This window comes from Selaginella moellendorffii, unplaced genomic scaffold (genome assembly GCF_000143415.4).
Source record: "Selaginella moellendorffii unplaced genomic scaffold, v1.0 SELMOscaffold_77, whole genome shotgun sequence".
Lineage (NCBI taxonomy): Eukaryota > Viridiplantae > Streptophyta > Lycopodiopsida > Selaginellales > Selaginellaceae > Selaginella > Selaginella moellendorffii.
In genome coordinates, this window is record NW_003314338.1 from 484,588 (window position 1) to 511,903 (window position 27,316).

General features: G+C 42.3%; 4 protein-coding genes and 2 long non-coding RNA genes across 8 annotated transcripts; 2 read left to right on the forward strand and 4 right to left on the reverse strand.

Moving 5' to 3' along the window:
* Positions 1–10,581: 10,581 nt before the first annotated feature.
* On the reverse strand, positions 10,582–12,947 carry LOC9642453 (RNA polymerase sigma factor sigE, chloroplastic/mitochondrial). Of its 2 annotated transcripts, none has more exons than XM_024660706.1 (6): positions 12,809–12,947; positions 11,739–12,575; positions 11,538–11,684; positions 11,220–11,456; positions 10,887–11,147; positions 10,582–10,835 (listed from the first exon to the last, which is right to left on the reverse strand). In XM_024660706.1, exons 2-6 carry the CDS (start codon positions 12,555–12,557, stop codon positions 10,638–10,640), a joined length of 1,662 nt encoding a protein of 553 aa, XP_024516474.1. In that variant the 5' UTR covers positions 12,558–12,575; positions 12,809–12,947; the 3' UTR covers positions 10,582–10,637. The 2 variants fall into 2 exon arrangements, with proteins under 2 accessions (XP_024516474.1, XP_002986951.2); XM_002986905.3 differs by having other exon boundaries at positions 10,884–11,147.
* Positions 12,948–13,089: 142 nt separating this feature from the next.
* Positions 13,090–14,318, forward strand: LOC112341132. Its single transcript, XR_002990437.1, has 3 exons — positions 13,090–13,124; positions 14,127–14,193; positions 14,240–14,318. It is a non-coding gene; the product is annotated as an uncharacterized LOC112341132 (long non-coding RNA).
* On the reverse strand, positions 14,284–16,023 carry LOC9642896 (regulatory protein NPR5). Its single transcript, XM_002986906.2, has 3 exons — positions 15,582–16,023; positions 14,599–15,451; positions 14,284–14,416 (listed from the first exon to the last, which is right to left on the reverse strand). The coding sequence occupies exons 1-3, from the start codon at positions 15,993–15,995 to the stop codon at positions 14,286–14,288; spliced, it is 1,398 nt and encodes a 465-aa protein (XP_002986952.2). The 5' UTR covers positions 15,996–16,023; the 3' UTR covers positions 14,284–14,285.
* Positions 16,024–16,136: 113 nt separating this feature from the next.
* On the forward strand, positions 16,137–18,081 carry LOC112341131. Of its 2 annotated transcripts, none has more exons than XR_002990435.1 (3): positions 16,137–16,248; positions 16,494–16,571; positions 16,632–18,081. It is a non-coding gene; the product is annotated as an uncharacterized LOC112341131 (long non-coding RNA). The 2 variants fall into 2 exon arrangements; XR_002990436.1 differs by having other exon boundaries at positions 16,494–16,566.
* Positions 18,082–19,185: 1,104 nt separating this feature from the next.
* On the reverse strand, positions 19,186–23,255 carry LOC9642898 (mitogen-activated protein kinase kinase kinase 5). The gene is made up of 7 exons (XM_024660704.1): positions 22,756–23,255; positions 22,654–22,691; positions 22,339–22,566; positions 22,055–22,278; positions 21,848–22,005; positions 21,267–21,792; positions 19,186–21,216 (listed from the first exon to the last, which is right to left on the reverse strand). The coding sequence occupies exons 1-7, from the start codon at positions 22,876–22,878 to the stop codon at positions 19,313–19,315; spliced, it is 3,201 nt and encodes a 1,066-aa protein (XP_024516472.1). The 5' UTR covers positions 22,879–23,255; the 3' UTR covers positions 19,186–19,312.
* Positions 23,256–23,322: 67 nt separating this feature from the next.
* On the reverse strand, positions 23,323–25,831 carry LOC9642899 (serine/threonine-protein kinase haspin homolog). The gene is made up of 15 exons (XM_024660705.1): positions 25,770–25,831; positions 25,572–25,716; positions 25,435–25,516; positions 24,961–25,376; positions 24,783–24,906; positions 24,627–24,730; positions 24,456–24,567; positions 24,311–24,403; positions 24,201–24,262; positions 24,022–24,152; positions 23,881–23,948; positions 23,774–23,826; positions 23,654–23,720; positions 23,474–23,590; positions 23,323–23,421 (listed from the first exon to the last, which is right to left on the reverse strand). Exons 1-15 carry the CDS (start codon positions 25,813–25,815, stop codon positions 23,359–23,361), a joined length of 1,683 nt encoding a protein of 560 aa, XP_024516473.1. The 5' UTR covers positions 25,816–25,831; the 3' UTR covers positions 23,323–23,358.
* Positions 25,832–27,316: the final 1,485 nt, after the last annotated feature.

Genomic DNA, 27,316 nt, shown 5'->3' on the forward strand with positions numbered 1-27,316 from the left:
TATCATGCCCTTTGTGTCATCTCATTCCGGTCCTAAATGCTATTTATGGAAAGTGTTCAGATTTGCTCATTTGGCATATCTATGGAATGTAGAGATTATCTTGAACACAATGGTGTTTGTCCTATGTCCAAATTCATAATTTAGAGATATTCTATATTTAGTAAGTTTTGAGCTTGTCTTAGAGAATAACTTCTAGTACTAAGGGAGGATTGGGGCGAAAGCCCAAAGCATGTGTTCCTTCGGGGGGGGGCGGGAGGGGGGGTTATGGGGGGTTTTAAATGTATAGTAGGGATAGTGGGTAGGTTGGGCATGGCCAACTAACCTGAGGCATAGTTTAGCTCCCGCTTGCGTGCCTATCATTGTTTTGCGTCTAACTTGGGTCTAAGCCTAAGTTCCACACTATGCTAGTTGGTGGAGTACCCATATCCTTGTGTTAGGCCACTAGTATGTTGAAATAGCGCCAGACACCATTTGGCTCTGTTTTGCGTGTTGGTTCTGTCATTAGGATGTTGGTTATTCTAGGACTGATCTAAGTTGCTCCGTGCTCTTGTCTCTTCACTCCTTATGCTATATGCTCGGGAGTAATTCTATGGTTTAGTTCCATCACTCCTTGGCTCTATGCTTAGGAGTTTGGCACCGTACCTTCGTTCAGTGGCCCAAGTCTCTAAAACTCGGGTTGCACTCCACTGTCCTTTGGACATGTGGCATATAGAGGGTTTAGGTTCCACTTCGTGGTTATCCTATAGTAAATCACCATAGGATAAATGGTAAAAACCACATTCGCTATAGCAACCAACAATCACTTTTTAACTTGCCTTCACAAGACCCAAACACTAAACTCACGTCGTTAAGTTATATATTTGTTCAATATGAATGTAATACCCTAGATATGAGATATTGGCTCATGGACAAGCACAAACTAAAATGACCACTTGAATCCAACTCAACCACAATAAGCTCACTCATGCATTTAACTAATAGCTCTGAGCATGCTTTGAAAATGCTAGTTATGCATGATCAACACTTAGTCAAAACTAAAGTGAAGACCGTGAGATGGACTCATATTGGTACACAACCTCCTCATAGATAAAGCTATAGTATGGGTACTAACATCTCAACCTGAAACAATTAAGTTGGACATCACTATCCTCAGCCAAGGTGCAAGGCCACGAAGACCAAGTCAAGATTAACAAAAGCTCACTACTCTCAAAGTCTTAATGAAATGCAAGGTGTAACTTGCCACCAAGCATAACTCTATAAAAGAAAGGCATAAATATCACCTTTCTAGAAAAGCGTAATGGCCACTTTTCTACACCAACTCCAGACTCTATTTAACTCAATTGTCTTACCCCCAAAAGTCAGCATCCCTTTCGGGTTGCATCATACAAATTACCTACTAAGGTTTAAGCTAACCGAAATTAATTCCAACCCCTTCACTAGTTCGTATTGGCTTACAAAAATAGAATGGTTTTCGAGCAAAAATGATTAACAAATCAGCCATTGAAAAAGCCTAAGAAAATTTGTGGAAATTTTCCATCTTTCCATAGAGGGTCCTATGATCAAGTCTTGTGGTACTAAGGGTTGTTAAAAATCTGATGGCTTGGTGTGCTTGGCTGTTTATGCCTGCAAGGAGTGTAGCCGAACCTTAAGTCTAATCTAACCTAGAGAGGGGGATTGGGAGAGATTTGGGAATCCGTTGAGGGATTGTTAGCACTCTGTTGCTCGTGTAGTGAGTAGCTGAAACCAAGTAGGAGCTAGTACCATAGGCGGGAACCTTGGCGAGGGAACTTAGCTAAGTTTAAGGAAGTGTCGGTCAAATAGATAAGGTAAGTTGGCAAATTGAAAAGGAAAAATTTGTGGCTTACACCAAGCCAAACGTAGAACAAGGACAGGCATGCAAGCGGGAGCTAGACTATGCCTTAAGTTTGTCGGCCATGCCCGACCTACCCACTATCCCTATTATACATTTAGAACCCCCCATAACACTCCACTTTTGAGGAACACATGCTTTTGGCTTTCACCCCAAGCCTCTTTTAGTATCAGAAGTTAATTTCTAAGACAAGCTCGAAACTTATTAAATATGAAATGTCCTTAAATTGTGAATTTGGACATAGGATGAACACCATTGTGTTCAAAACAATCTCTACATTCTGTAGATATGCCAAATAAGCAAATTGTAAGCAACCAAAGAGAACAATTCGAGAGACAATCCATGGGGTTCAAATATAAAGGGAAAGGGCCCATGAATAAGAGTGCACCCTCTTTTCCAATCGGTTAAGGGTTTTGGGATACTTAAGGTTAAGCGTCCTTGGGTTTGAATAGTACTGAGCTGGGTGACCTCCCGGGAAGACTTTCCATAAATAACAATTAAATGAGACGAACACAAAAGGCATGATAATGAGGGTGTTTGGCAGACATGGTAAACTATCATTCAGTGATATTGAGGGATTAATGTCAATCTTGTCAAGCCAATGCAAGACAAAACAAAAGAGAACTAAAAGCCAAGCCAAGTATGCTTAGCTAGAAACATATAGGAGTTCCTACTTTATGTCCATCTAGCTAAGTACAGATGCTAAGCCTAGTAAACTAACACTTGAACAAGAGAGGCTGATAAAAGGAACTAGCAATATCGACCTCCTGCCGTTATGGTAATAAGGAAAAAATATCCGAAAGGACTAACTGACATATAACTTTCAATACCCGAAGTCACATTTGCGACAATAAACCACTCTTGAGCTCATGGGTTGAAGAGTTTAGCTGTGAGTTGAGGTCAATTTTTAATTGTAGTATAATACAAATATTATAAATTTAAAAGAACTTAAGGTTCATGGTGAATTTAATATTTTTGAAACTAATTACATTATAAAAATGACATTTCTTATTTTAACATTTTAAATATTTATTATATACTATAATAGAGATGTTCTTTAGAATATAAAATAAGAAAAGATTTATTTTTAGAAGAAGTGATTTTGTTACTTCCTTAAATCTATACTATGTGCTTTTTATTTAGTAAATATCAGGTTTATTAGAATTTTAAAATTATTAAATTTGAAATAAGATTATATACAAGGTCATGTAACTATTTGAAAGGAAGAAAATAGCCATTAATATAAGTTAAAAGAGAGATTTGGTTTTTCTTTAGAATACATTCTTGAGGGGTTTATCATATCATAGTGTTTAGAATTTATAAATTTTCACTTGTACTCTTATTCAAAAAAAGGGAAATACATATAAATGTCTATGGGCTCTAGTATTAGTACTTTTCACTCTTGCAATCTTTCTTCCTAGGGTAGTAATTCAAGGGTTAGAAGTTGCAATAGTTGTGTTATTGCACAATATAACTAAATGATATAAAAAATAAAAAGAAAATTGTGAAAATAGTGATTACAAATTGAAGATAAACATAATGACAAAGGGTGCAATAAATTAACTGTAGAGAAATGCCCTTCTATTTTTTTAAAAAAACTATAATTTTATGACTTTCAAGAAATACTCTTGTTATTTTTTGGTTTCTAATAGAAAGAATGGCGATGATTAGTATGATGGTATATATGCTCTTGCAACACATTGCAACATTATACCTATAAAAGACTACTAAAGATAAAAATGGAGACATATTGGTATTATAGACAATATTGCAAAAGGAACACTTCTAAGTGTATAAATTAAAAAATATACTTTTTAATTAATTATATAAAGTATAATAAGCTTATGTTATTGATAGAAAATAAATATCAATAGTCTTATAGTTTTGGTAAATCTAGTTAGCTCCAAGACTTGTCTAGTGTACATCTAAAATTCTATCCCAAACAATATAATGTAAGAAAAAGATATTATAATGTATAAAATATAACATATATACCTCCCAAGGCTAATAGCAAGTTTTATGCCTTCTAGTAAATTCCACAAGCTAGCCTCTTCTAGTTGAGTCTTTTGCCAGCCTAGATTAAGCAGGGAACTTGTGATAAAATCCTTAAGGATAGTTTTTTGAATATGCTTTGAAATTGTAGATGAGTTTCTCAAAGTCTTCTTACATAACATTTTTGAAACAATAAAGAAAACTCTTTTATATCCCTTCTTATATTGAATGCATGTATGTCCTAATATGCATACCCACTCCATCCCAAAGAAGAAAGTAGTACATCTTGACCTCATAGATAGTATGATATAGAGGAGCATTTTTTCAGAACTGGCACTTTAATCCAATAGTAATGTGTCATAAGCAAAAGGATTGATTACTGACCTTTCATAAATATGGAATTTCTATAACAATCTCAATTGTATATTTCATTCATGCAATCCAAATGCTAACCACACTGAACCATAAACCCTATACCTTTAAAATATTGAAAGTGTGGTTTTGATCTTGCACATATTATGAACATCTTACTTGATCTCCATCCCCTTCTGTCTGGAACTAGTGTTGGTAATAAGAAGTGGTAGCTAGAAGAAGATGTTGGTGTTGTATTAGGATGGAAGCTCACTCATGGGCCTATACAAAAATAAGCATATATAAACTAAAAGGTGGGAAAATTAGAAAGTATTGCTAATAACTTTAAATATTGTTAAAGATAGAGTTGGTGAATTTGAGGCCAACACTAGTATAACTTCTCCACTTGAAATGGAAGCAAAGAGGATAATGATTGATTTTTGCTTCACATTCACTTGGCTGGAGTATATTTTAGAACTTTGACTAAAGATCCAAAAACTTAAATCTACTTGAACTTGGAATTTTATAAATCCCATTACTGTCCACCCTCACCCACACTAGAAAGAAGAAACTTTAAACATGCAACCATATCAGTGTTGTTACAAATCACAACCTTTAATAGAATAAAGCATTATATCACAAATGTGGCTACAGGTATTGAAAATTATATGTCAGCAAATCCTTTCAGATATTTTTTCCTTACTATCACAACAATAAGAGGTTAGTATTACTAATTCCCTTTCAACCCCATTAGTAAACTTGACTTAATATATATATTTGGCTAGATAAGCATAAAAGAGGAATTCCTAAGTGTCTATTTAGCCAAGTATACTTATAACAGTAATAGTATGTAGCCTAATTTATTAATTCTCTTTCACTTTGTTATGCACTAACATGATGAAAACCCCTGTAATATTGAGATTGGTCCCTCAATATTCATTAGGTGATAGCTTACTATATCTACTAAGTCACTCTCGCTATCATGCCCTACATGTTGGTTTCGTTTGATCCTATTGGTTATTTATGGAAATGGTGGTGTTCCTATGTTCAAATTTGCAATTTAACACCATTTTAAATTTAGTAAGTTTTTGTCACTGTTCTAGAGACTAACTCTTGGGACTAAAATGAAAGCCCAAAGCATGCATTCTTTAGTGGGGGGCGGGGGGGGGGGGGCACTAGAGGGGGTTCCAAATGTATAGTAGGGATAGTGGGTAAGTTGGGCATGATTAATTAACTTAAGGTATGGTTCAGCTTTTGCTTGTGTGTTTGTCTTTGTTTTATGTCTGACTTGGATCTAAGCCCAAATTCTATACTATGTTAGTTGGTGGAATATCTATATCCTTGCATTAGGCCACCGATATACTAAAATTATGTTAAACTCCATTTGGCTCCATTTTGTATGTTGGTCTTGACATTAGGATGTTAAATATTCTAGAACTATTCCAAGTCTTGTCTATTCACTCCTTGGGCTATATGCTTAGGAGTCATTCTATGCTCCTCCAAGCCTTGGGCTACTAAATAAAGGGACAAAGCCAAATTCTTAAGTATGGAGCCAAAGAGTGAAGAAGTTTTGCTCTACTGCTCTTGGACATGTGGTATATGGAGGGTTTAGGTTCTGCTTTATGGTTATCTTATGGTAAATCACCATAGAATAAAAATTGAAAACCATATGCACTACATTTGATATCAAAGGATCAAAATATTGATAAAAGAACTTTAAAAAACAAGGCTTTGAGAGAATGAAAGCTGTAGAAGAAACCTTTCCATCCTTCTATATAGGTTTTGGAGTTCTTTATCTCTCTTTATGCTACTTATAAAAATCCACAGTGAAACATAAATTAAAATTTAAGGAGAGCAAAATATCAATAATGTATAAAATGAAAATAAATACTACAACATATCTAACATGCGTAAGTGTGACAATTGTAATATTACTATCATTTGTTATGATGTTTAATGCATACATGTATATAGATCTAAGGAAGAGTTTTCAACATATAGTGATGATGTCAATAATAACATTTTGCTATGGCATGTAGATCCAAGATATCTGATCCAATTATCAACATATATGAAGTGTCATTAGTTTATCAAATCTTACATGCTAGGTGATGTCAGTAATGATAATTCTTAAATAACATATATTCAATTCTTAGTATGAGTCAAGTTTTATCCATAAGTGCGAACACTAATTAATGACATTTAGAAAACATACCTATAGTTTAGGTTCTTACACAAGACAAAATAAATTTATGAATAAGGATTCATCCATTCATAAATTAATATAGTACAACATAATGTGCCTTATTTATACTCTTTAAATTTCCTATAAAAAATCCAAAATATATACAAAATATTGATGAGAAGGCACCTTTTCTATAAAATTAGTTTAATGAATAAACTAAGATCTATGATATAGTGATGTGGTGATAATGAAACAAACAGCAAAGATTTAAATTATTGGAATGAGTGGCCAAGATGAGAGATTGGTTAGGGTTAGGGTAGCTACCAAGATTAGTTTTAGGGTATTGTTGGTGCCATGAGTTGAGCACAAGTTAAGTGCACGAGTGATTGAATGAGTGAGAGATTGAGAGCATGAGTGATTAAACATACAAGAGATTGAGAGACTGAGACAAGAGGGGATGGTCCAAAGTTGAGTTGAGCTCAATTTAACACAAGTCAACTCAAGTCAACACAGTCAACTAGAAGTATTACAAAGGAAATCTAAATTGAACAAATGAAGGTTCTAGCAAACTTTAAAATATTTAAATATGTAAATATTTGAGTTAAAAGTTTCTATAAGATTGAATTGTTTAAAGAAGACAAAGTTCATGAGAACCTATCTTTTATAAAGCTATATTATTTTATTATGACTATTGTTACAGCTGTCATATTTTGATTTGACTACTTAATATTTTGAATATTTTTACAGCTGTATATTTCTTCATTCAAAAGATTTTTTAGGGTTCGTAAGAAGATGGGAAGCAAGGAAAATACAAGATCTGTGAGTAAAAGTTGTAATGCAAAAAAATGTGAGAATGCTAATTTTATTTCACTACCATAATTTCCATATTACACTTCTAATCCTTATTACCCATCTAGGAATGTGGAGATCACTATCACGATTGATAAAAATGCTCATGTTACTTCTGAAACAACAGTCCAAAACAAGAAAAATAAAGAAATGAACAGTACAGTAGAAAACACCAAGAAATCTACTCCATAAAACTTTCTATGATATTTGTAATTAAAGTGCACACCTTAAACGAGGATAATACTGTAATAGTAAATTTAAACCATTTAAGAAAGTACTATAAAGATATAAACATAAATATTATCTATATTTTAGAGTATAAAACTATGGATAAGCATGTGGATGAAGCCCTTCCAAGGATTCATTATGATAAACTACCTAAGTGCATAGATAACATGGCCAATTGAATGAAGGATAAAGGTCTAAAAAAATTCTACAAAACTACATCAAACTTTGTAAGACCATAGGAAGGTAAATTAATTTTTCAATTATGGGATCTTGTAAAATTAACTTTCAAAATGGATGGAAGGGATATTAAAATCACTTAGGATCTTATTTCCAAACTTTTCTATCTCTCTATAGAGCTAAATCAGTGGAATTGGATAGAAGAAGTAGTCTTTTCTGATAAGCTTAAACAAGGATCTACTTATCTAGAATAAAGGGAAAATACATATCCCTTAGGAAAGATTTATCTTTATGTTATCTAAGTGTTTTCTTTGATGGGGAAGTTCCAAGAAAAGAAATCAAGGGATATATTAGATAAATATTTCTTTTTTTGGAGCAAGCTTTCTCTCAAAATCTTGTTGGTATGGTCTATAGAAATTTTCTCCAGGCAATGTAAAACTTAGAAGAAAAGAAAAGAAAGAGTAAATACTTTAAGAGTAATGTCTATATTTTAATTTCCCCATTCTATAAACTTTATCAGCAAACCACAAGGATTAATGAGTAGAGATTACTAGGCTAATAAGGAAAAAAAAATTCCACAATACATTTGCATACAAAAGCAAACTAGATGTAAGCTCCTGAATTTGGACTTCCCAGGAAGTCACCCAGCCCAGTATTATTCAAACCCAAAGACACTTAACCTCAAATATCCCAAGACCCTTAACCAATTGGAGGAGCAGGTGCACTTTTGTTTATGGGCCCTTTCCCTTTATATTTGAACCCCATGGATCGTTTCTTGAATTGGTCCCTTTGGTTGCTTACACTAGAGCAGGATTTGGAGAATCCGACTACCTAAGGATAGATAGCATAGGTAGAAAAAGCATTACTTACATGTACTTACATATTTAATATTTTAAGTTCATTAGAACCTTCATTTGTTCAATTTAAATTTCCTTTATAAAACTTTTGATTAACCGTATTGACTTGTATTGACTTTTGTTAAGTTGAGCTCAACTCAACTTTGGACCACCCTCAAGAAGACTAGACAAAACATGTAAAAGCATTTTGATCTACTAACATATATAGATGGTAAGGATAAAGTTTTTAAATATCAAGCCACCAAAATTGTTATTAAACAAATTCCAATATCTTACAAGATGTTATGATATGCTTGGACAATATGCAATTACATTTTGCCATCAAATATATACAGCTGAGCATAAATTTGTCCCAAAATTAAAGAAATTAATAATCACTATGTTGGGTTGGAGAAACACAACAAAAAAAAATTAATTGTCAAGTTTTCTAAAAAAATGGATTAGTGGCCTAAACTGCTTCAATCTATGACTTAAGGGAGTGATCAAGTTTATATTAGCTCTACTCTTGCCTAAAACTTGAAAAGAGCAATTGGTCTTAATGAATAATAATATAGAAAGTCATGGAGAAGAAATGGAGCTAAGATGAAAAAAGTAGATGACTCATTTAGTTTAATTAAACTAAATATTCTTGTTTTCCAAAACCACAAATGTTGTATCCATTGTACAAGTTTGAGGATGAGCATGGAGACAAAAATGAAATGGTCTACATCTCCATAATACATATAAAGGTGGTTTTTGATTCAACATTATCATTTAACATTGATAAAATGCCATTGACATATAGCTCTATTCTCCATTAGAATTGTGTTTTGCTTATGTGTTAGTTACTCCAAGACTGGGATTGTTAGACAAGGAACAAAAGTTTAATGATGACGCTCCAATTGTTATTCTTGCAATGCTAAGGAGAAAATATTCTTTAAGGGTTGTATTGTCCTATAAAATATCAGTGGTAACCATTAAAACTTTGATGCAAAGGCAAATATAGATTTTGGAGCCTTGGCACAATTGCTAGAATTTATTAATGGTGGTGCACTCTTGATTAATATTGTTAAATATGTTGGTGATGTATTGAATAAAGAGATTGAAATCCTAAAGAACAAAATCACTTTTTTCAAAAAAGGTGAAAAACCAAGAAATAGTAAAAAAAGATTTGATTAAGACTATATAATAAGTCAAAGTAGAGTAGTGGCTATACTATATATTGATTCAAATATTGATTTAATTTGGTTGAGGAAAAATTTTGCTTACATACAAATTTTTAGCTTTGAATCTTGATACTCTACAAAAGTTATATCAAGCATTGAAATAATTTAATACAACACTTCACTTGCAGCTCTACCAAATTATTCAACACCAATAATGGCTTTCTAGTTTGACGAAAAGGATATGAAAAAACCATTAATATCAAAGTGGTGGGAGACAATGAAACTACTAATAAACTATTAAAATAGATAAAAAATAAATGATAAATTTTTGTTGAACACTATTTCCAAAACTTTACTTTTATAAAGGCTTTGGAAATCACTAGTCCACCCATCTAATCCAAAATTTTAATTAAGTTATGGCTTTATGTTAATCCTAAATGCCTATCCAATGTGCATTGAATTTAAATCCGATGAGTGAAGGTTTGGGATTTGATTTTTGCTATGGCTAATATAATAAATATGCTCTTCAATAAATATAGAGAGATGGCAAATATATAATATGTAAAAACAAAATGTATTGAAAATAATTATAAGATCTAGAAAAAATAAAAATACTAATAAAAAAGAGTTAGCCACTGCAAGGAAACGCCTAACAATGGATAGGCCAAATTCAATAGAGTTGAACTAAGATTATACCATTGGAATTTATTTTTTTCTATTTACTTGATGATGTTGTATCATTATCAAGTGTAATTTTTAGTCATGCTATAAGGCATAATTTTATTCGTGTTATTTTGCTCTTACTTTTTTAGTAATGATGTAGTTAATCTGTTTATGAGCTCAGATTGGGTAATAATTTTAAATAATGAACCTGCCCTTTATTTTTAGATATTTTAAATTACTGAAACAGCTGAATTACACTTAAAATACTGTGAAAACCATTAGAATTAAGGAGGAGATTCCATTTTCTGTACAAAATGAAGTTACAACAAAAACTCTCTAAGATATTTAACTCGAGTTGGATGCTTCAACTTCATCATTCCCCGAATCTCATACTTTCGAACCATCTCCCTTGAAAGGTTGAGGTTACGTCCAATCTCAGTGAACGATCTCTCGCCCTTTCCATCCAGTCCATAGCGCTGGCGAATTATCAAGCTCTCCTTTGGTTTCAAAGAATCTAGCTGCAAGAAAGAATGTTAGAGAAGAACAGAGGTGTAAGAGAAACATACTACATCGTCCATTCCAAGGCGAAGTTGAGCTCCCGCGTTATAATACTGTGCCTCGTTCTCGTCTGGATCGCTGATGCTGTGGATCAGCTCCTCTCCTGTAACTTTGGAGCGCGCATTTAGCGATCTCCTGGGAGCACCCGTCCTCAGGACTTCAAAGTATCTCCTCGAGTCCATCTTAAGTTCCGTGATCACCTCCTCGTGCGTTGGTTCCCTGTCGAGCTCGAGAGACAGCTGAGCTCGCTTTCTCTGGATAGTCATCTTTTGCTGCCGGACAAAACAACGAGTCCCTCGTCACCTCACGGAGCTCTAGAGAAAGAAGAAAGCTAAAAGGCTTACCGCAGCAACGTTGTATGGTACTCTAACGATGTGTCCCAGCCTTGTTTGTGCTCGGAGAATGCTGTTTTTAACCCAGTATACTGCGTAAGTCGAGAAGCGATAGCCTTTCTTTGGATCAAACTTATCGACTGCGCTCATGAGGCCCGGGACACCCTCTTGGCATAAGTCGAGCAAAGATAAGCTGAGCTCCTCTTTGAAGTACTTACGAGCCTGATGAGCTACTAGCCGGAGGTTGTGCTGCAAAACAAGCAGTGCTGGCTGAGATCATGATATCCTGGCTTGGAAACTAGTAACAGGATATCGAGATTATGTGTGAACCTTGATCATCTTGTTCCTTGCGGCCTGACCCGACTGTAACAGCCGCCGAAGCGTCTGTACACTCATCTCTGCCACCTTGGCCCATTCTTCCTCGGAAGGCTCTCTCTTTAAATGCTCGAAAAACTTTAGTCTTACTTGCTGGAGCCTCTGCATAGAAAACAGGTTTTAGAAGAAAAACATAGAGAAGTAGAGCATATGTACCTTTGCCGGGGCCATGAACCACGCAAGACGAACTTCTTCCGGGCCTGTCAAGCGAAGCCGCGGAAGTTTGTCCCAGTTGAGCACTAGCATGCTTCCACTGGCACCATACTCCTTGATAAGAACCTCGGCCTCCTGAGACCACGGATCGAATTCACAACCTGGCGGAGCTGAAACTTTCGCTGGAGTTTCAACCTCTTCACTGATCAAAGGAGCGCGATCCTTTGCCAGCTTCTCAACACGCTCCCTATGCAAGGCCATCCTGCTCTCCAGACCAAGCCGACGCTTCTTATGGTGCTTGACGGTCAAAGGCTGGCTGACCAAATCCATAGACAAAGCTCGCTGTTCTTCTTCCACGCCGTGAAACCTCTCTAGTGACCGTAGTAGCACCGGCTTAAAAGCTGGTTGACGGTAGGCCGATTCGAGCAGAGCCGAGAGACTGTTCCTAAGCGAGAGTTCATCCAAAGTCATGGATGGCGACAAAGCCTCGAGCTCCTCAGTGGCCACTGCCGGTATCTGTGTGTTCTTGCGACGTCCACCTTTCTTTGGAGAAGTTGACGCCTTTGCCTTTCGTTTATCCTTCGCTGCTAACTGTTTGTCCGAATCTACCAGTGCATCCTCCACGTATCTACACCTCCAGCAGTGCTGGAGATCCACCCTGTGGCCAAAAATCCCACTAGTTGCCGCTCTAAGTCCCTGGAGCTGCGAGCAAAAAAATGAGCTCTCCAAGACCCCCGGAATTGGTCCCCAGCATTGAGAGAACGATCCTCTGTGAAAGATGTGTGTGGCAGCCGCTGCGTAAGCATAAGCTACCAGGACCATTTTTTAGTCTCACCACATCTGGAAGGAAAAAAGAAAGAAAGAAAGAAATCCGGTGAGTCAATCGCTCTACAATCCATTCCAAGCACACACAGATCGATCTTATCGATCGCTCTATCCGCTCTATCCGCAAAATCGCGAGCTCGCGATGAGCGACTCGCGACCTAGCCATGCTCAAGCGCTGCGATTGGAATTCCATACTCCAATCCTGCCTAGATCTACCTGAGAGAGGATTGGCTGTCGAGATTGCGTACCTGAGCGGCGCCCGGATTCCGTCGCTGCGCCAAGAATTTGGCTCCACGCCGCGCCGCGCATTCAAACCAGCGCCATAGCCACGGGGCGGTGCGCTTAGCTTTGAGCATATTGGCGGCATTCCATGCGTTGGATTTCCCATCCAACGGCCCACATTTCGGGGAAAAACCCGCGGATTAGGGTTTAAACTCCAACCGATAAACCGACGTGTCACTTTTTTATCCAAGAACGCCCACGTGGCAAACTATCTTGATATTTGAATCGAGGAGCCCTAAAAAAATGGGGGGCTTTTAGCGCAAGGCGGCGATATGGATCGAGGTTTGTGATTCTTTCTTATAGATCTCACGCTTGGAGGGAGCGCATTGCTTGTAGCATTCGATTTGTGTTGGCTGGGGTGAGTTTAGATGATCGAGTGTTGTCTCTGTTCTTGGGGCGTCGATTTGGTATTTGATCTTTGTAAACCCTGGTACGCTGCTACTTGTGTTTCTCCCCTTTTCCTTCCATTGATCATTTCGCTTGTTACTTGTGGCAATGGTTCTAAATCTTCCTTGGGCGCAAGAATTTCTCGTCCCAAGCATTGCTCCTTTGCCTTGTTTATTTTTCTTCCACTCTTTCCATTGACAATTTTTGCTTGTTAACTTTCTTCGCTGCTCACTGGCATGTTTTACTTACTTGGTGCTCTCTCTTTTGCTTGGCCGTGTTTTTCTAAGAGTCGAGCTCATCAGCAAACAACGCTGGTCTGTTACTTTCGGCCATCGCTTTTTTCTTTTTCCCTTTTCTCACCCGTTTTTTCAACCCGGTGCCTCAAGCGTTACCTTGACCCGATGCATGCATGCTTGCTGGTGAGGAGTCAGGATTTCCTGGTAGATCTTTTTAAGCTTGCGGTCTCTTCTTTCTCTTTTTTCTTCTTCTCCGTCTTTCGTTGGGTAGTTTGGTGGCTGGTTTCTTTGAAACTTTGCAATAGAAAAGGTGTAATAGAATGGGAGAGGGAATGAACTTTGCATGATTTAAGAGAGCTTAAGATATGCTGAGCTCTGCATCTCCGCCAACCCCACCAGCTAGATTCAATTCGTAGTCTTGTTTGTTGAAGCTAGCTTCAAGCCTGTAGCGGAGTACGATGCAAGCCGATTCTTTGCATTGATCACGAAAGTGACCTGCTTAGTTTTTATTTTCAGCGTGTTTGTCTCCTGACAGAAAATACAAGCAGTGTCCAGGATCAAAAACTATTGTGCTCCGATGGATGATTGCATAGTTTTTTATTTCCGTCTTCTGGAGTTTCTTGCTTGACAACACCCTTACGTGATTTTCTTTTTTCGTCAGGTTCCGTAGGTTTGGAACTTGGATGTTTTGGAATCCGAGAGCTCGTACGCGATCAATCTAACGAGAGGTATGGTTAACAAAAACCTGAGTGACTTCAACTTTATTTCTTCCAGAGTTTTGAGCAGTTCCTCATGCAGTATCCACTTTCGTTTTAGAGTTTCAAGTAATCAAATCGTAACTCCATTGTTCGCCCCGTCCATAGTCGTCTGCACAGGCGTCCTGAGTCAGTGGTAGCAATCTCGGCATTGGATCAATAACCTCCTCCTGCTCACTCCATGTCGGCGAGTGTCCTGTGTCCAAAACATTGCCCAGTCGGGAAAAATGCTTATTTGAAAGAAAAAGAAAAAATTTCAAAAGCGAAACTCTCTCAACTTTTGTTTTTTTTGGTGCATTTCTCTTTCTCCTACCTAGAGCTAGAAAAAAAATCTGTGTCATGGTTGATGAGAGGTTTGCTGGGAGTTTTGACATGTACCTTTTGCAGTAATAACGGGGTAATAGTTTTGATGCATCAGGATTGCGGGAGGATCACTTTGTTGCGTGCTACTCGGTGTGGTCACGGGTTGTCCGATCATCATGGGAAGCCGCCTCTCCCGTTGCTGCTGCTGCTCCGTCAACATGGAGCTGCTGCTATCGTCCTCGTCTCTGGAGCAACTCGCTGGTACAGCCGCAGCCGACTCGAGCAAGTCGAGGCAAAGCCTGAGCTTGTTATGATCGGCAGTCACTCCCGTGAGAGCTCCCACCGCCAGTGCCTCAGACGCCAGGTTCTGGAGTATGTTGAGCGCCGTAGCACCGGTTGGAGTGGTGGAGTGTGGATCGGCGTGGTGGTCGAGAAGGACCGCTATCATCTCGGGGTCGGCCAGCTCTCCAGCAATGTGGAGCGGAGTTCTTCCGTCCGGACCTGGCATATTGACATTGGCTGCCCCCAGCTCTAGCAAATTCTTGACGACTTTGCGGCTGCAGTTTGCTACGGCATAGTGGATGGCCAGAGTTTTATCCAAGTCGAGGCCTTCTCCCATCACCATCAGCCTCACGAGCTCTACATCCGATGAGTCGAGTGCCTTCTGCATCCTCCTCGTCCGCTGGTCGTCCAAAGCATCGCTAGAATGCGCTTCGAAGCCGTATCCACACTTTTGCCTGATGGCTTCTACCTCGGCTACTACTTCTCCAGGCAAGTGCTTTCGTAAAACTTCCGAGGACAGACCTGACTTTGCTACTAGTTTGGAGCAGACTGACCAGAGATGGAGCAAGTCCTGCTTCCTCGCCGCTGCAAGTATCCGCATTACGTCTTCAATCGATGCTTTCTCAGCAATTCCGGCCAGCTCCCTCTACAGGTACACAGAAAAGTTCCTGTTAAGTTTCTCCTCTTTGGAGTAACTCTCTCTCTCTCTCTCTCTCTCTCTCTCTCTCTCTCTCTCGGTTTTTTTTCCTTTCCTTCTTCAGTGATCGAGTGCAAACCTGGACTAAGATGGAGAGCTGCTCGATGCTGAAGACTTGAGCAGCATGCAATGCCTCGAGAGCAAAATCCACCGCTGATCTGCAGTAGACGTGCCAGCAAGCGCCTTCTTTGCAACCGGTTGGATGCGGAGGGACCAGAGATAATTGGCCGCTGTATAGAAACTGGAGCATGAGCATGAAGACGTCGTATCCAACAATTCCCACAGGGATCGGTGGCCGTCCTGGTATGTCTTGTGAAGCTTCACTGCTGCAAAAGATCATCCTAAAGAATTGGCTTCTTGCTGCCAGGACGCACTTGTGAGCGTAGACGGGCCTGCCTTCGACTGTGAAAGTCACATCGCTGAATGCCTGCCCGTTGGCCAGAAGGTTGAGCAAATCACTGGAGAGCTGCTTCAGAGGCTCCTCCAGATTCATCCCTCCGGCCAAGTGAAGTAAGGACTTCTTCTTTCCTTTTACACTTTCAAGCCGCGATCATGGAAATGATGCAGATGGAGGAGCATGGGAGAAATAGGAGAAATGGAAGAAGCGCGGAGAATCTGGGAGCAAAGATGAGCAGAAAATCCTCCGGAGACTGCGAGGAGCCAGCTTCTCACCGTAACAGGAGAGGAGCTCTTGAAGAAGACGAGCAAGAGACCGGTATCTCCATGCCGACAACATCCAAACCCAGGTATTCTTCTCCTCGCTACTTCTCCAGCTTGGTGCGTGTTAGACGCTTCTGGTTCTCCCACATAGAGATCAGTGCAATTTTTTCGAGCGCTCACCTCTCAGTGAACAGGGCCTGGAAGCCGATACACATTGTCTTTTTTCTTCTTCCTGTTGTGTTCTGCCGTTCTGCAAGCTATAGATGTAGTATATATATATTCATGGATTTATATTTTTCTTCTTTCCTTTTTTCTTTTTTCTTTCCATCAGAGTTGACCCGGAGGAGTTCCTGTGCTCTTCGATGGCGCTTAGCTACTAAACGCGATCCCTCGGGAGTTTTAAAGTGAGGTCGGGTCGCTTTGACTCTTTTACTTGTTCTTTCTTTTGTGGTATTAACATGGCTGGCAGGCTGTAGCTAGCAAGCTAGAGACAAGGGAACCTACAGCAGAGAGTTGATGCAAGATAAGTTTCACTTTAAACAATTTTTGCTGTTTTTATTTTGTTTAGTTTGTTTTTCCTTTCGTTTTCAACTGGTTTGTGTTGCACCATGATTGGCAGGGGAAAAAAGAGCGTGTAGATCTGAGATGAGTTTGGTGAGAACCAAACCAAAACGGAACGAGCGCTCCTCGTTCTCGCTAATCTGCTCGGGTAAGTTGTAAGTGATCTTATGAGTGGTTACTCAGCAAGATTTTGGCTTTGGTCGCTCGGTCCCCTCCACTTCTAGCCTGCTACCTTTCTTCCAGAGGAAAAGTTAGAGCTTTCTTGGTTTCTATCCCTCCTAACTTTTCCTCTCTTTTGTTCTTTGCAACAGGAAGACAATCATAGGCTCGGCATTTCTAAATCCATCGCAAGGCGAGGAACGCTACGCTCCTTCTTGGATCCCTAGGAAAAAGCGCATCAAAGGTACGACTCGATCAAAACTCTCCTTTTCCGCGACAGACACTGTGAAGCAAAAAGAAGAACTTAGTAGTAGCAAGAACTAAGAGACGAAGAACAGGGTAGGTAGATAGGAATTGCCTCGTTGGTATATCTCTAGCTGTGGCTACATAGCACCATAGCGCTGGCAGCACTGGGACACAGGGAGAGGATTTCTGGAGAGTGTGACAGACAGTACAGACAGTGTACACACACTACTCAAGTCTGCTGCCGATAAGAAAGGATCGAGAAGTGTTGTCACAGCACAGTGGTCGTGGTGGTGGTGGTGGTGAAAGAGCAAAAGGTGGACGAGTAGCGGCACTAGCAATAGAATGGGCTGCAAGTTTTGCAGAGGAGGAGAGCGACCGTGCGTGCTCGCTCTGTAGACACAATAGAGACCGACAGCAGCAGGGACATATGGTGACACTTCCTCCTTTTTTTTTTACTGCATTTTACTGCTGAGCAAACAAGTAAACGACAAGCAGGCAGGGCAGACAAGTAGAATCCTCGGGGTTTAGTAAACTAAGAGTCTATGGATCGAGAAGGAAAGCCCGGGAATCAAAGCAGGAATCAAAGCAAGAAAAACGAGCCGAGTTTTCCAGATCTTTCGCGAAGAAGCTCAAGTGATCTTAAAGGAAAAGCTCGAGCTTGGAAAAACCAGGAAGAAAGAAGAAGAGAAAGGCATGGGCTGGAAGATCCTTCTTTGGGAGGCTAAAACTTCGTGGGATAGGTGTAGCGGTTCCACGTGCGGCTTTCTGACCGCGCTATTTTCTAATTAAATTCCACAGGTTGCTCACCTTCCATTATCAAATCCTGTTCGATCACAACAAAGAAATGTTACTTACGTAGGGTCTTCGCACTTTGATAGAAATCTCCTAGAACGAGTGTGGTTTCATTTGATCAATGTTACTTCGAAACTTATAAAGAAAACTACATTGGGTAATCGCAGTTGGTAGAAATCTCAGTGCTTTGATTGATCACACCCAAGAAATGTTACATATGAAGAAAATTACATTGGGCCATCCATCACACTCGATGGAATCGAAACTTATGAGGAAAACTACATTGGGTCATCAGACTTTTGACAGAAATCTTCAGTAGTTTGATCACAAAAAAGTGAAGTTACTTCTAAACTTATGAAGAAAATTAGATTGGCTCTTCGCACTTGATAGAAACCTCCTTGTGTCTCAGTGGTAGTGACAACAGAAACTCAAAAGCTCACCGGAAATCTCACGCTCTTGCGAAAAGCATCGTCATCGACACAGAGGAATAGAAACAAACCGGATGCCTCAGGACTAGAGAGCCTGTTTTCTACACCAAAGCTTCAGGTAATACGTGCAAAGCTAGTAAGCATCACCGGCACCCGGCTATGGTTTCCACTGCCTTTTGTTTGTCACTGAGAAAGCACAAAATGCAATGGAGGTATGCAAAGTGCAAAGAAATGACAGGCATCAATCTAGCACACATTGGTTTCTTCCAGGACTTGACGCTAAGGACAGTGCCAAAGAGCCAATTGCCCGAGTGTGCGCATCAACAAACACAAGCAAAGAAAAACGCAAGAAAACGAGAGAAAGAAAAAACCATACCCGATACGGGTTAACAAAGTTTTGATCTCGGGAAAAACATCGACTCGATCACAAACTCACAGGCCCAGCTTGGTCCTTCGCCAGTGCCTCCTCTTGGCATTGTAGCTACAAGAAAGATAAAACCAAAAGAAGATCAGGAAAATCCGATGACAACGAATACCGGATGGTGTTGTCGGTCCGCATCCTGATCCAGTGAGGGATTGGGCGATTCTGGCGCAGCTTCTTGCCCAGTTTCTGCTTGATCCGGAACGTCTTGTGCGACGGCTGCGCAAAATCACAAGCTTATCAATCCCTGAGCAATCAAACGCGAAGGAAATCATACCATGGCGGCAGGGGCAGCGCTCGCTCTCTCCCGAAAATGTGGGGCTCCGCCGCAATCAAACCCTAGCGCTAGAACCCTAACCCTAGCTAGCACTTTAAAGTAACGTGGCGAGTGACGTGGTAAAAACGTGGTGACATTTTTTGCCAACGCACATGCCACGTAGACTTTCAGCTGAAAACGGCCTGTACATATTACTTCACTGAAGAGAAAAAAAAACGAACGAAACGAGAAAAAGAGAGGGGAAAAAAAAAACGCAAGATCGATCGTCACGGCTGCTGTTGTTGCTGCTGCTGCTGCTGCTGCTGGTTGATCCCCACACTCGCCGCCTTCTTGCTGCTCACAAGGTAGCCATTCCTCGAGTGATGCAAGCCTTCGAGCGTCTTGGCCTCGAGCTCCGCGATCGACTTCTGGAGGAGCTGCTCCTTGCGCTGCTGCTCCAGCGTCGTCAATCCAATCTCGCCCTCCGAGCAAGCCTGCTTGTGATGCACCAGGACGCTGCTCGTTGTCGCCGATCGCTCCACTCCCCTGCTCGAGGCCTTGTCTCTCTCGCAAATCCCACCACCAATCCTCAGAGCCTGCCGCTGCTCCAGCGATCCCTGTTGCTGCCTCCCCGGCTCTACAGCTTCTCTACCACTAAACTCTCCCACCATCTCGGAGCTCGGCCTCTCCGAGCACGTCGCGTCCACGAATCTCTCCGAGCCGTCGAACAGCGTCTCGTATCTCAGCACGCCCGGCTCGCAAAGCCCATTCTCCTTCCTGCCCGTCGCGTCTTGTTGGCTGAGGAAGCTACACTCGGGCCACGTCCCCGCCGGCTTGAGCGTCCGTTCCAGCTCCGGAGATAGCGACGTTGCCTTGGCTATGTCCACCAAGTCGGCGAAGCAATCGTTGCTGCATGAAGCGGACGATGGACTCGACGGCGGCCTGTGGTGGTCTTCCACTGCTCTCTCCTGGTCGAAGAAGCAAAATCCTTCGTCGGGCTTGCACACGGCGCTCAAAGACGTTGATGGTGACGACGAAGCGGCTGTGCTTATCCTATAGGCTGTGGACGTCTCCCCAGCGTCGCACTGGAATGGAAGAGCTTCTTGAGCTGCAGTGTCCACCGCCTGCGAAGCCACCAGTTGCTGCAAGTCGAAGTCCGTGTCCAGCAGCCGGCTCAACGAGTCCATGTTTTGGTTGTGCGGGCTGGACTGAGGAGAGCTCAGGCTGCTACTGCGCTTGCACCGGCACCTATTCCTAATCTCCAAAAGAGCCGACTCGTGCTTCCTTTGCAGCTCCCTCAGCTCCTGCTCTTGTCGCATCGCTAGCAGCTTTAACTCCCGGGCAATGGACTCATCTTGCTCGGCCGAACTTGTTGTGACCGCGGCTACTGTTGTTGTTGCTGCTGCTGCTGCTAGTGCTATGTCGGAGCTACTTTCTGGACCGCTAACTGCATCCTCCGAGGACTCCACCACCATCTGCTGCTCTGGACACCCGCTGCTCTTGATGGTAACCAGCACCTCGTTGCAGCCAGCCCCGTCCGAGTCCACGTTTTGATGCTCCACAATCTTGAGAAGATTCGTTGGTGTCTGCTCGGTTTTCACGTCCAAGCAAAAGGTTCCCTGACAGGTTGCCACCGGAGAGCTGACTTCTCCTGTGAGATCCCAGTCATCGCCATCCTCGCGAATTTCCGAGGAACCACTTGAGAAGATGTGAGGTGCATCATACTGGTCGGATCCTTCCGGGTGATATGTGACCTCTTCAAATCTGCCGTGCATGGAGGACGAAGTGCCCTCCAGTCGAGGAGAATACGACAAGGGCCCTGTTCTCGGAGACCGTGATTTCACACTTGCTTGACCAGCCTCAACAGTCGGACTTTCGGTTCGTGTTTCGTCGTCCGAGGTCGCGTCTACTGCAGAAGGTGACTCAACTTCCTCCGGTACAGACACTTGAGCTACCGATGGACCTTCTTCTCTCGCTTGTGCTTGATCATCCACCTCTGTCACACCATTGTCCTCAAAAGAAGCCCCGGGTCGCCAGTCGGGGACCAAAGCCACGATTGCCGCATCAATCATTTCAGCGATGGTTGTGACATCCTGGTCTGAGAGGTCGAGTTCGGCAACCATTTCACTGGCGACACTCATAGCTGTGTCCCCTTCAATGGAAAACGGAAAGTGGATGTTTCGAACGTGACCTGTAAAGCGAAAAGTTAAGCTACAGTGCACATAAAAAGCTGAGACCCACCTTCCAAGTCTGCAATGCGAACTCTCAAAAATATCGTGTCGTCGTCTTTCTTCTTCCCTTTCACCCTGAAGTCTCTGCTTCGTTTTCCTTCTTCCCTGAAAGAAACTCCCTTCTGATAGCTTCCAAGGCCGCCTTGATCTGAATCCGTCTGGCTTTGCTCGGGGCTAGAAGCTCCAGAAGGAGCGTCGTCACCCTCTTTATTTTCATCGCTCGTTCGGGCGGCGTCACCCATGATTCCGTCCCTGGCCGGAGAAGCTTCGGTTCTCCTGCTGGTCGAATCAACGGACCCAGGTCTGCACGACGGCTCCTCTTTGATCGTTGAGAGACCTTCCATATCGTCTGCTCTTGATGTTGAGCGGGATATCGGTGGTACCAACTCAAGCGGTTCGCGGTCTTCACTCTGAAGAAACGGGTCCATGAGTAGCTCTCTTGCTGGGAGCCTTTTGGAGACAGTCGCCAGGCATTTCTCAATAAAAGCTCGGACTTCCAGATCCTTCACTCTGTCAAGTGCAGCTGGCTTCTTCCCCTGATGAAACAGCGGTCAAGTCAAATGTTAATTTAGTGCTAACACGAGGACTTACGGAGGTCACTTTCTTATATATCTGTGCTGCATTCGTACATTCGCTGTAGGGATACTCGAAAGTGACCATCTCCAACAAGCACATTCCAAACGAGTAAATGTCCACTAGCTCATTATATTCTTCTTCATACAGCTCAGGAGCCATAAACTCAGGTGTTCCTGTAACAAAAAACGCTGCTATTTAAAAGACCGTAACACCGGAGCTTACCAATGACACTGTGTGCTGCGTGCGCCTGTCGCAAGATAGCTGCAAGCCCAAGGTCTCCAATCTTCACTTCCCCCTGGTTCCCATTCACAAAGATATTGTCGCACTTTAAATCCCTGTGAATAATAGGAGGATTATGACTGTGAAGATAGAGCAAGCCGCGTAGTATTTGCTTTGCCCAATTCTTGACCGCTCTCATGTCGACATGCTTGTGCTTCTTGCGATACCTTCACACAAAAGACGATCACATGAGCTTCAAGAAAGAATTACTAGATATCAAAACATACTGTCGCAAAGTGCCAGACGTGAAAATCTCCGTGATGAAGTTGACATTCTTCGTCTTGGTATCAACCCACGAGTTGTAGAGCTTGATGATGTTCTTGTGCTTCAAGGATTTGAGAAGATGAACCTCGGAGTAGAGACGCTCCAAATCCTCGGGGCTTTGCAGCACATCTTCCACCTTAACTTGGTTCCACGCCACCTCAATCCCGTCAACTTCATCGAAAGCCCTGTATCTGCGGAAACAAAGACAATTAAACAGAAACAAAACCTCTCTAAGTACCAAGAAGAAGCAAAAGGTCTTTTTTGTTAAGCTAACTTACACAGTCTTAAACGCTCCCTTCCCAAGAATTTCATTATACTGCACACGCCAGACAAAAACCTTTAAAAAGCTACCAGAGAGATTTTAAGCGATCAAAGCTTACCCGACCATAGCGCCCTGTTGGATCACGCTCCACAAACTCGGCTTCCTCGTCCTCCCCTTCCTTGCCAGATTTTGATTCGTTGCGAGCTTCTTGCGGATGATCCTCTGGTTTCTTATCCGTCATCTCGTCTTGCTAGCAACTAACCCTAGGACACAAACCCTAGCACCCGGAAGAACCTGGAAGAAACGAGCCCGGATCAGCCAGATCGAATGCCGATGCGCGATCGGCAGCGCGATAATCCGCCGATCCAAGCACAAGGCCAGGGACCGGGCTACTCTCGTTCATCTCGCGAAATGGCGCGCATCCCGCCGGCGAAATCTTTGATCTTGATCTTCCCGCGGCGATGGAGAGGAGAAAGAGGGAAGAGGAGGAGGCGATCGCGAATTACGCGGCGGTGGATCTAGAGGTATCCAAGAGAATGCCGGGTCCGCCAAGCGCCGCTCCATGCTGCTGCTCCTCCTCGCCCAGACCTAAGCTGCGGCGTGAGTGCCATGAATCACGTCCACGTTTTTTGCCCCGGGAAGGGAATCGAACCCGTGACCCGGCTATGAAAAAGAGACAAAAGGCTAGCGGGTAATAAGTAACTTTATCTCTTTACCGGCTTTATCCCGGCAAGTTGACACTTTCTTCGCGATTTGCATGTTCTTCATGCTGGCTCGAGTATATCTATATCGAAAATGGAGAGATTTCTTTAGTTCCCGGGAGTGTTTAAAGTTACCTCTTTTCTCCACATTTTCTGGAAGATCTCGTCGTCAACAATCGCAGTGGCGGACTCGTAGCTCAGGCAGCGTTTCGAGAAAGCACTCAAGGCACGCTTATCTTTGGCGCTGGATTTCTACATAAGACAAAGAGAAATGTGTGTGTGAGAGAGAGAGAATTTGAGTGGTTAACCACTTACGAAAGACTTCTTCTTGCGTATGATCTCCGCAACGTAGTGTATCCACACGCTGTTATTCTTTGGGAAACTACAATCAAAACGCAATCACTTCGCTGTCGATCAGAATCGTTAAACACTTGCCTGCCTTCCCATTGTCCGCCTGTTATATCTTTCATTCTTCTATACGTGTCAGCCTGCAAAATAAAAAGAATCAAGAAATGAATAACAGTGAACTTCCTGTTGCCTACCTGGACGTCTCCCTTTGGTCCTTCAAACCACGACGGATCTGACAAGTCACAGAATACGACTTGCTTTCCTGGGACAAAAATGAAGAAATGAAAGTCATTGTCATTGTCAAGAAAGAAGACCGCATGACTGAAGGAACGTACCTGTGTCAATGCGGGATAAAGTAAAATCTATCAATGCCACTGATAACCCGTGCGTATTCACAAGAAAATGCCTGTTTTCTAATCTGAAGTCAAGCTGCTCGTGTTGATCCCTGGACAAGACAATGTTGCCCCTGCACTACAAAAATTAGACACAACTTAAGAGAATAAACTCCTCGTACCAGTGCAAGTCCCGATGCTCGAAACCATATGCCTGCTCCGCAACTGCAAGCGAGAGAACAACCTGCGACAGAGTTATTGCTTGTTTGCTTGAGAAGCGAAGCTCACATACCTGTAGTAATAGGCTTTTAACTTCCTCATAGTTGAGGAGCTCAAAGCTTTCCAAGTCCGTGCCTCCGTCAGCAAGGACAAAGACAACATAAAGCTGACACAGATGCCAATAGATTTAATATCCAAGCCTTGAAGTGCGACCAAACCTGTTCTTCCGGAAACGCCAATGGCTGATCGTTTTCAGAATTATGTTGTGTGTCCCACTTCTTCCACGCACGCACCAAGTTCTTATCGTATCTTCCCTTGCAAATTCGCGTCCTGTTGGAACATTAAGGATAAGAAAAAGCTCAAGTTCATCATGAAGATCCAGAACTCACGCTTTTGTTTCAACGAACGAGGTGCAATGATAAGGAGAGCTTTTCTTTCGAAGCCAGTTCAGAGTGTTTGACAACAGCACCTCGCTGTAGATTTCAGTGGAAGTCTGCTCATACTGTAGAGATCGGAAGCCATTCGTAACGAAAACAAATATTCACCTTTTGAGTTTCGCCATTGACTTTAAAACTCCCGTCCATGGGAACGACTTTGAAAACATTCCCATTGCCTTTGTAAGCCTCTCCAAACGTCCCTTCTCCTATCTTCACTATTGTTTTCAGATCACTTAGCACAGATAAAACGAGTTAGTCCGGACAAAAAATAACCGAAAGTACCCACCAAAACTCTGAAAATCCTTGTGAAAGGCTGACAATACTTTCCTGGTCCGACTCGTGTAGCAGGATGTCTATCATCGACATTGTGGGAAGCTCTGCAACTGGTTTCGAAATGCTTAAGCATTCCAGGTCCGATATAAGAGCGTCCATGGGCCTTGGTTTCAACACACCACGGACGGGAGGTGTTCTTAAGGCAGCGCTCAAAAGATCCTCTGGACTCGCAAAAATCTCCTCCGGAACAGCTTCCAAATGTCCATCCCTCGCAGGAAGAAAGCACGTACTGCCTTCGAAAATTGATCTCCGAGTAAAAGTTTTGGGAGAAGGACTCTCCTCCTGGAGCTCGAACGCATCCACTTCGGCAAAATGTGCTTGCTTCTCTCGAACAAAAGTGGCTGGAGGTTTCGAAGGAACCACCCTTCTCTGGGATCCATGAAAAAACTCAGGAACTCTCAAAACCTGGAAAAACCCAACGACTTACTTTCATCTGGGCCGAAAAACGTTGCAGCGCACAAGGTATCTTATGGTGCGCAAAATCCTTTTGAAAGACCACGCTTGTTCGTCTTGAAGAATCCAATCCACGAGTAAAGATAAAAGAAGAACACCGGAAAATCTCACCTGGAAGAAAGACAGCGATCGATCCAGCTCTTGGTATGCGTTGTCGTCCTCTTCCCCTCATCGGCGGCGCCTCCATCCCTGGCCTTGCCCCGCCGCTTAAAAACAGCAGCTGGCTTCTTCCTCTCCACTCCCGCGAAATCCCCATCTGGCCGATGGATCAAGATCACAAGAACACTAGCAGCGGGGAAAAGAACACACCTGGGAACAGCGCCTCTTCCGCCATGTCCAAGCTCTGCTTCTCCATTGCTAGGGCTCAAGCATTTCGAATATTGGGCGGGAAAGGGTTTAGGGCAATTAGGGCATACACGTGGACAGAAAATGGCATAAAGAGTATCGGGAATCTTTGCTGGATTAGTGTTCTTTGCGTGGGCTGTTTTCTAGGTGATGACAATAAAAAGGTCTTGGACGATGTTTCTCTGAGCTATTCTCCTCTAGAATTTGGGATCGTTCATGGGTCTTCCAAATTTCAATTTGCTATTGCTGATTATCAATGAGAATGTGTTGATCATATTTGCTAGTAAGTCTTCACTTGTGTTTTCCTTTTGATTAAATCTATGCGTTGCAGCTTTTAGTGCTGTGTGCTTGAAAGACTACACCAAAGCAGGAGTTTTAGTTTCTTTGTTCTTGCTTGGAAACTGGATCATAGCTTGGTCTGAGGCGAATAACAAAGATCATGTAAGAATTCCCAATCTCTTCATTTGATTTTACATACGCTTGCCCAACAGATCAACATCTCCAATGATCTAGAATCCGCATCATTTGTGAAAACCACAAGCTCGTCTCGTACCAAGATAGAATCTCATAACAACAAATCTGGCCAGACAGTCACAACAATGGTCACCGAAGAAACAAAGCTCTTCAAGCGATCACCGATTATAGACTTCTTTGCAAAATATCATACCCCAGGTTAGAAAACATTCTAAGAACATCACGAAATCATTGATATTAAAGAAAATCACTATTGTGCGTGCCTGTGCAGCCATGATCTTAGCTACAGCACTGGTCCCTCTCGTGCTGGACACGAGCAATAAAAAACACTGGCTTTACTCGTCGCTCGTCGTAAGCCCATGCGCTCTTGTGATCTCTAGCACAGTCACAACCTCTGTTGCTAAAGCCCGAGCTGCGCAATTGGGTCTTGTGATCCAGGGCGATGCTGGCTGCCTCACGGCTCTTGCAAGGCTCAAGATCCAGAAGGAGAAACTCCGGGAGGTATTGAGCAACAAGGGCGAGATTACTGTGACATGTGAGGATGGCGATGGCAGCAGCGAGCATGCGCGGCCAAGTCTCGAGCCCGACGAAGTTGCCATGCTCACATCGGCAGCTTGGATTGGGAGAGAGTATGTTGCGGCAGTCTCTTCTTGCAATCTCTTCTTGCTCGTCACAAAGATGCTCGTCACGGGGTTTGTGGTCGCTGGCTACATTCCAGCGCTTGGGGCAGTGGCCCTCATTGTAGATCTTGGAGCTTGCACGGCGGTGGCTTTGAGAGGATTTGTCACACTCTTGTTGGTCGAGGAGAAGGGAGCTTCTCGACGAGATCTGGAAGAGCGGGAACAAGGTGAATGGGATTTGATGACTCCGTTGCTTTAGAATTCTCCAAATTGAAAGCTGTACGATATGGTGATGAGAATAGTGTATATGCACATAGATGTGTTTACAAAATCTATATATATATATAAAGCGATAAGGCCCACTAGCTGTTGGATCCCAGGCCTGGGCCAAGGTCAGTAGCCATGGTTTTTGTAAAA